The sequence below is a fragment of the Terrapene carolina genome, unplaced genomic scaffold, assembly GCF_002925995.2.
Source record: "Terrapene carolina triunguis isolate 2854851 unplaced genomic scaffold, T_m_triunguis-2.0 Scaffold21, whole genome shotgun sequence".
NCBI classification, from domain to species: Eukaryota; Metazoa; Chordata; order Testudines; family Emydidae; genus Terrapene; species Terrapene triunguis.
The window spans coordinates 21,765,238-21,773,943 of NW_020664372.1; the positions used below are offsets into that span (position 1 = coordinate 21,765,238).

At 34.6% G+C, this 8,706-nt stretch overlaps 1 protein-coding gene across 9 annotated transcripts in view; it reads left to right on the forward strand.

Annotated features, from left to right (window-relative positions):
* The window catches only part of MBNL2 (muscleblind like splicing regulator 2), a 143,403-nt gene that overhangs the window by 107,587 nt on the left and 27,110 nt on the right, over nt 1-8,706 (forward strand). For 3 of the 9 annotated variants that reach the window (XM_024195746.3, XM_024195748.3, XM_024195747.3), the window contains exons 6-9: nt 625-678; nt 1,300-1,453; nt 5,187-5,222; nt 6,619-6,713. In XM_024195746.3, coding sequence (XP_024051514.1) covers nt 625-678; nt 1,300-1,453; nt 5,187-5,222; nt 6,619-6,713 — 339 coding nt within the window. The remainder of the gene's footprint in view (nt 1-624; nt 679-1,299; nt 1,454-5,186; nt 5,223-6,618; nt 6,714-8,706) is intronic. The other 6 variants (XM_024195750.3, XM_024195751.3, XM_024195756.3 and 3 more) reach the window with 6 other exon arrangements.

The following is an 8,706-nucleotide window of genomic DNA, read 5'->3' on the forward strand; positions in this document are numbered from 1 at the left end:
GACATAACATTAATTTGTTATATATTGGAAATAAGAAAACTGTTTATATTTTGACCCCAAAGTCTATTGAAATGTACATTTTATTAACTAAGGCCCTGATCCAGCAAACATACACGTGAGTAATTCTATTGAAGCATTAAAACTCTCATTAGTGCTTTATATTTTAATTGTTAGTGTTGAACATTTATTTTATGCTTTTTAACTTGACATAACTAACTTATCAGAAATTCTTGTAAGAAAATCCTGAAAACCGATATGTTTCTGTGAAGTGTTATAATATGCTTAATGGTGTCTGCAAGCTGCTGTTTTAATTAACTTTCCTAAATTTCAAACATCTATATTTTACTCTCTTATATGCTTTTAACTAAGGTATAGTAGATGCATTTTTGCTTCAGTACTAATTCAAGGTGTAATATTCATTTCTTTAGAAAACATTTTTGTTGTTGTGCATGCCTAGTGTTTTGTATGTTGTATACTGCATTCAGAATATTTTTTTCCTTCTCACCTATCCACAATGCAATGCCGTTCCCATGATGCACCTCTGCTTGCTGTTTACCTGTATGTTAATTCGCTTGAATCCCATTGGCCCACTGCCATCATGTGCTCGCTGCCTGTTATTAAAAGACTCAGTCGACTGCCAAAGCAATGAAGCGGCCTCTCGAAGCAACTGTAGACCTGGTACTTTGACCTTTCACCTTTTGCTTTGCATGTAGCTTTTCAGAAAAGCAACTAATGAAATTTGTATTGCTTTTTTTAACATCAACTGAAAACTATCATATATTATTAATTTAGAAAAAATTCAGTATTATATTTATCCATCTCATACTCATATGCAATAAATGCAAACAATTTAGTTTTTTTCCTAACATGATTTCATTTTAAAATACCTTTTCATAGAAGTTAAAATTAGATATAACTGCTTTTGTAATTGAAAATACTATAATCCCTCACTGTATTTAATAACTAAGAAAGAATACTTGGTAATGAAACACAAGTGGTTTTTTCTTCCTAGAATATTTTACGCCCAAATTTAAAGGAAATGCCACTTTTGTTGCTTTAAAGGCCTTCCTTTTCAGTAGTTGTGGTGCTACAGTTTTATGTTAATAGTACCATGCTTTTGCGATCAACAACAAAATTTCACTCATTTTACATTGCTATTATTTGAGTTAAGGTGCATGGCAAGGCATCTTTAACTGCTTTTTAAAAAAGTATATTACAATATTTTATTCATATATATTAGAAAATATGTATATATTTTGAAAAATCTGCAAATTTAATTAAATTCTCCTTTTTTTACAGGCCTTTCCTCCTGGCGTTCTTCACCCTTTACCAAAGAGACAAGCACTTGAAAAAAGTAATGGTGCCAGTGCCATTTTTAATCCCAGTGTCTTGCACTATCAACAGGCTCTTGCCAATGCACAGTTGCAACAACATGCGGCATTTATCCCAACAGGTATGTTGTATTTGCACTAAACAGAATCCTATTTAAGCATTCTCCCCATAAGACAGTGCTTATCACATTGAATATACTTTTAAATGTGTAATCCATTCTCTATACATTCATGACAAGTATGCACAAATATTTTAATACACTATTTTAATTCCTTCTGCAGAATATTAGGATTCAGGAGGTAATTTTATCGTGTCATTAACTAACTTTTAGTATTTTCTGTTATTGTCCTTATTTTGCATATGTCAGAGTACTTTATATCTATATTAAGTGGGTTGCATGTTGGGTCCATCAACCAGAACTGTGTTTGGTGGTGGGGAGGAGGAGTGTCATTAACTTGTTGGAAAAGGCATAATGTTTCTGTGATACGATGGGAAGTGTGAAAAGTATTGGTAATATCTATCCCTGTTCTTCTGGTGTATTTTGTACTGCCACCATTACAGTTCTGCAGCCAGACATACTCCTGCTACACAGTACCCTTGCCCTCTAGACCAGCAGTGCTAGCAGCCAAATTATAGTTAATTCCTGCACAAATGCACTATGGGGATAAAATAGTCCCCGTCTGCATAGAACTGTTTAACGTGGGAAACTGGTTTCGTTGTCTTCATAATGGAATATTTTATAATCCAAAACTCTCCCCAGATTTTGCAGTTAATAGCTGGTGTTTTAATTCTTAATATAAGTGATTTAACTACAGTGGAATTTTAGTAACATGAATATTCCATTGTTGTTCAGAGCTGTAGACCATGTCATTTGGAAAAATCTACAACCCCATCAGACCTAACATCTTGAGCTCATACGTGTGGCTTTCTTTTAACACTGTGAAAGAAGGGAGAATATTCTACTTAAATGTATGATTTATGAATGAAGTGAACTTGCAATAAAATCCTCTATATTATTCAAAAAGAGAAGTATCTAAAAGTAAATGCCCCGAATAGTGCTTAAAGAGTGCAGTTTCATTATTAGTATGTATATCAACCATGAATTTTTAGGCTGATTTAAAACACTTTTCTGTAGTAAATATATTTTCTATTTTCGAATATATTTGCTTATCTTTTATCATATTATTTAACCATCTAATAATAGTATGAATTAAACAAGTGAAAGAATTCAAGCTGCTGTAATTTCTTATTACATAGCTTTACAATAATCTTTTAAAAATAAAAACAAAAATCATATGAACTCAGTAAAGTTTGCCTGAATAAGAAATATGTAAAAACTTAGTAAAGATCTCAGCATTTGGCCCTATATTTGTCAAAATATGTTCTAAACATTTATTTTATGCACTTGTTTTACATATTGACTCACTTTAATTTTGAAAATATCCCAAAATCTTGTGTAATTTTCATTGAGATCCCATGACCATTTTGTAACTTGTGACTATAATGGAAATGTGCAGGAAAATATGCTAACATCCGTGGGATGGTTTGAAGGAATTTGAGAAATGAAAGAGCATCCAGTGCTTACAAATGTCCAAGTCCCCCTGCAAATGTACTTCACATCACAGCCATAAGAACTTGTGGTGGGGTGTGCATTGTTCCTCCTCATAGGCACTGCCTTTCAGAGCTTATCACTATTGTATACAATTACAGTAAAATGCATTAAAATAATCCTGAAAAATAAGCTAGTTTGAAAATACTTCAATAAGATAGCACTCAGATATTTTCCAAACTTAGATGCTTATCTTTCCTCAAGTACTTTATTCCATGTGCTGTTTCTCTTCAATTTACATTTTTGGTTAACCCTGGAATCATCATAACCACCAGTACAAAATTAGCTCAGAATTGAGTGACAGTTTGTTTATTATAAATTCATGATGTAAAAGGATGTGGGCCTTTTTGCCAAACTCTTAAGGGGCCAGATTGTCATCCAGTCCCAGCACAGGTGCACAAAAAAGAGAAAAGGTGCAAAGAGCCTCTCATCTCCAGGAGACCCAGCACATGAGCCAGGGCACAATGGGAGACGTTCTCATAGTGAGCAGGAGAATTCAGAAGGTCTGGCATCACTAGTATCTGGAAAGAGGGGTGGGGGATGAGGACGTGAGCTTAGGGTGACCAGACAGCAAGTGTGAAAAATCGGGACAGGAGGTGGGGGGTAATAGGAGCCTATATAGGAAAAAGTCACAAAAATCGTGACTGTCCCCATAAAATCAGGGCATCTGGTCACCCTACGTGAGCTATGGTGCACACCCTTTCCACTGGCCGGTAGAATGGGCCTTTCATAGAAGACAGTGCATGTTGCTCCTACAGTTGTTGCACTCTCAGGGAGTCCAGGAGGAACTGTGTGTTCTGAAACTTGGCTCTAAGTACATCTACACCTTCCCATGTGGGGCTATGGCTATAAATATTGCACACCCTATGAAGAACTGTGCATGCAATTAATTCTTTGGTTTAAAATGGTAAACTAATATTTCCTGAACTGGTATCAATTTTAAATACGTCCTATGTGTTCAGTAGAAATGTTACAGTTAGAACCAGGTTTTGCTTATAAAATATATGGAAAACTGATACGTTGTTTTATATAATTTCTCTGCCTTTTATAACCAATGACTTCCTAATTAATGGTTTGGGGCTTCATAGCACTGCTTATCTTAGATTTTTTTGCACTGTAGTTCTCTTTTAATACAAAACACACACTAAATCAGTATGACTACTTCATCCGCACTTTTTATTGTTTGGTGAATGGTTATTTATGATCTGAAAAGCAAGAGGGTAGTGTTTTCCTTCAAATGCTGTTTATTAGAACTTTTATGACCACTGGTAGAGGGGAAAGTGTGTGAGGGTTATTCTTCATGATAAGGTCATTCATAGTTATTTTTGCTGTTAAATAAATAAATATATAAAAGGTTGTTAACATCACCAAACAGGAGTTCTGCAAATTTAAATCTATTTTATGTGCTGAATATGTAGTAGTAGCATAATGTGTTATGTACATGCCACTTTGTTCCTCTTCCTCTACCCTCCACCTTCTCCCCACTACGCACTGTACTCACCATCCTAAAAACCCCTATCCTTTTTCATTCGCTTTAGCAGAAAGGATAACAGCTGAATGAGCACAAAAACTGAACTCAGCTGTACAGAGGCCTCCCCACCCCCACCCAGAGTACTTTTGAGGCACATTGGCAGGACATCATGTGGAATGTTGCAGTCACTAGCCATGCTGCATTGGTTCCGTTTCCAGTGCTGCCATTTTAGCATTTTTGTTGATAAAAATAACATTAGTAATTTGTTATTAAAAATGTGTATGTTCATATTTAAACGTAGATTTAACAAAATCGCCATTGAATAATAAGAGAATTTCTATTGAATTAAATGTTTTCCTCTGCTGTGTATGAGCAAAATTAATAAACATTAATCTGTGTAGCTAACGTAATGCTGTCTGAATTGTTGAATGGATTTAAGCAGCCATTAGATAATCCCATATTCAATCAAGAATTTTTTTAAAAATTCTTATTTCTGCAAAAAATAAATGAAAGATGTTTATGAAATCTGGTCCATCTTAAATATACACACAGATGTACAAAATATGTATTGGTATACTGTAATAATATTTTAGTATAAAATTATTTAACGTCACTCTTGTAACACAAAAACTATGAATGACCTTAAGATTGTGTTCAGCTAACTTCTACTTATCCTTGGTTATGCTTGAATCTCAGTTTGAATGTTAACTCTAAACAGCTAACCTGTTTTTTCCCTTTATTCACTTTTTCCACCTATCATTGCATGACATGCAGGGTCAGTTTTGTGCATGACACCCGCTACCAGTATTGGTAGGTTCTAAATTTCTTTATTGATCTCTTTTATATTGTATACTGTACCTTCAGTTGTTTGCAAATCTTAAACATGACTTGATTACTAGATTTAAAGGTTCAGGTGGCTTTTTGATTGACTTTGTAGGATCTTAGATTTGTTTGTAGGTTAAAATTGCAGTTTAGATGTGACATCACCTGCTATAACAACCACACTGCAAATGCATAAAATCATGGATTCCAATCTGCTTTTCAGTTTTCAAAATTGTATTACTCTCAATATATTTTATATTTTATAGTATTTTTAAAATCATAAAATATTGGTAAAGCAAGCTAATTTCATCAGTGTTTTGAAGTTTCATAGTGGTGTGCCTATTTCTCCTTTTTGCTGTGTGTTAGAAAGTTTTATCAGAGTTTCCCAGAAGCATTTATTTTAATACTTGTAACTGAAAGTACTTTGAAACCTAAGGTCTGAATCGCATTCCCTCTTAATTAAATCAAATCCACTTTAAAATTTGCAGCATTTGAATGCACATATTTTATGGTTGCAAAATTAGCAACAGACCGTTACTCAGGTGAGTAATTCTTATTCAAGTGAGTAGTCCCATTGATTTTAATGGGACTACTCACTTGAGTTTCAGCTACTCACGTGAGTGAATTTTGCACATGTTGATAAATTTGTCCTTAAATTAAAACTGAACAAAAAATAAATGTTCACAATCTGCTTTGCTCTTTTAGATCAAACAAATTAGTATTTAAATCAGGAAAATAATTATAACACTGATTTTTGCATCAAAGCAGATGGTAATTTAACTCAAATAAAATCCAACAGTTATAGAGAGGCAGCAGAACATAAATCCAGAAACAAAAATATAAAAATTGTATGTATGTTTAAAGCAAGGCTGCAAATATACTTTTAACCTATAATACTGGTAAATGAAAATACATTATTTTTAATATATAAAAAATAATAAATGCTTTCTTTCCTTCCCAATTCTAAAAATGAAAGATTTCACTTCTTAAGGGATGGTGTTTTAATGTGTTTTAGTTACTTTAAAATAGTTTTTCAACTGATTGAAGAATTCTTACTTAAAGCGATAAACTGTTTTGATAGATGCCCAATTTAAAATAATTTGTCAAATTCTTAAATATAATACCAGCAATCAGAAGTTATTTTGCTTTTTCTGGGAATCACTGATTATGTTGACAAACTTCCTTTAATTGTACTTGTAATAAGCTATTTTCCCTTTTTTATTTCTCTGCCACGCTTTCTTGCTTTGCATTGTGATTGCATGCCATCTGCTGGTTTAACCCATGATGGCTTGCTGCTCTGATATTCACCATGCCAAAATACCACTTCTATTACCATAATGCTACACCCTCCTGTTCATTGCTTCCATGGTTCCCCTCCTGAAAGTACCCATGATGCACAGCGCTACGTCCGCCACTGTCTCTGCAGCAGCAACTCCTGCAACAAGTGTCCCCTTCGCCGCAACAGCCACAGCCAATCAGGTTTGCTCCTTTTAAAGCTTTCTTTCACAAATCCCAAACTCTAAATGAGTGCTGATATTTTTTAAAAAAAAATTCTCATGGAGAATTTTTTTTTCATGTTTACCCATCAAATTTTATTTTTAAATAGTTTATAGCAAGTGTTTGTGAACAGGTTGCACTTATTTAGAGTTAACATTTATTGCAAATAATGATGTAGCTATGTTTTGTGTTGCAGTGTTTGTTTCTTGTATCTAATATTGTGTAATTAACCCAGCTGAGATAGAATCATTTTAGTAGTGGACTCCTTGTTAAGATTTACAACTAACTTCGAATGCCAAAAGGAAAAAATGTTACAGCAGTTTTCAAATGTCCATATGTGTTAATATCCTTTTCTCCATACAGTGTGTGTAAATTACTTGCTCATTGTGTTCGTGAAAACTGACTAAAACCACAAGTGGGCAAAGTCATCTGAAGATAAGCTTCATGAAAAGGAAAAAGTAAAAATGCCAGTAACATAAGGAATAACTCACATTTGCATTCTGGATATTTACATGGAAAGTTGGACTCCTCTGTCCACTCTAGATTTAAAGGGACACTGCCAACTTGAAAATGACATTTCCTTCTGAAAATATTGTATCTACTGTTGTTATGAGTAACCCCTAAGATGCAAGAGAAAGAGATTAGAGGAAGTAATATTTTATCTTTTTTTTTTTTTTTTTTTTCCCCAGTTTGCTGATGTAACTGTATGTTACCTTTCCCCTCTGTGCCCGATCTACTGAGGATATCAGTCTGTTGCAGCTCTCCATATGCGAGCTGGGCTCTTTAGCTTGATCTGTAGAGATTCATGCTTTCAGTTTTGGAGGTCCTCAGTTCAATCCCCAGTGTGCCAGCCTGCACACCACTTTGTGCATTGGTCACTTTTACTGTTTTATTGATAGCCAGGTGCATCACTGTCATGCAGTGTTCAGGGAGAGCTTAAATGTATATTCTTCCCCAAGTTTTTCAAAAGGTTGTTTACCAGTAACAGCAGCAGTAAGATGAAACTGAAGAGGTAGTTAGTAGGCAGATTTGCTCACAAAGAGAAAAGGAAGAAGCAGCGGCATTCAGCGTAGTTATCTTGTTGCCACTGGCCTCCCCTACAAACCTAGCAGAGGAGCAGAATCACATGCCAATTTTTTTAATTTTTTTTTTAAGAATTTTAAAAAATATTCAGAATGTATTATTTAAAGGTGTTCTACCAGAAAATTGAACTCCATTTAAAAGCAATTCAAGTTTGGTAATATAAGTTACCATGATGTATAGTATTCTAGGGGAAATATACTACCTCTGAAATACACAGTGCTTTCTTAAAGAAACACAAACAAACATCTTCCTTGGTATTAGGAAGGCTTACATTTTGCAGTGTGATAGTGTAATCATGGCTTTATCCTTTTGTTCTGCACAATGTTCTTTTGTAAATCCCTTTCTGAAAGCTAACTCATTTTAATAAGGAAAATGCTGAAGGATGATGTTTGGAAATAGAAGACAAATGTCACAGGCAACTGGTGTGCTTAAAATTCAGCTGTTTTCTCTTCTTCTCATTTTTGTTTTGAAGGTATGGTAAGGTAATGAATAACCTCTAGGTACTACCCTAAACAGTCGGTTGAAAATCCTGTAGGTTTGCTGGATTTCAGGTTCTCAGATCATGTAGTTAACATTGCAACAGAGTCTCTGCAACAGAAATTGGTTTAAAAGTGCTTAGTGAACTCTTGTGAAGCATTGTGATAAAAAACAGAGACACAAACAAGTGGAAATACAGATGGCAAGGGAATAAATAAAACAAAGGATATGTCTACACTGCAGTTGGAACCAGACTCCCCACTCCGGGTAGAGAGACACGTGTTAGCTCTGCGTAACAAAGCTCTTTAAAAATAGCAGTGTAGCTGGGGTAGCACCGGTGGTGGATTGGGCAAGTTGCCCGAGTATGTACCCAGTGGATCTGGCTGTATTCGGATGGCCAGCCCAAGCTGTCGCC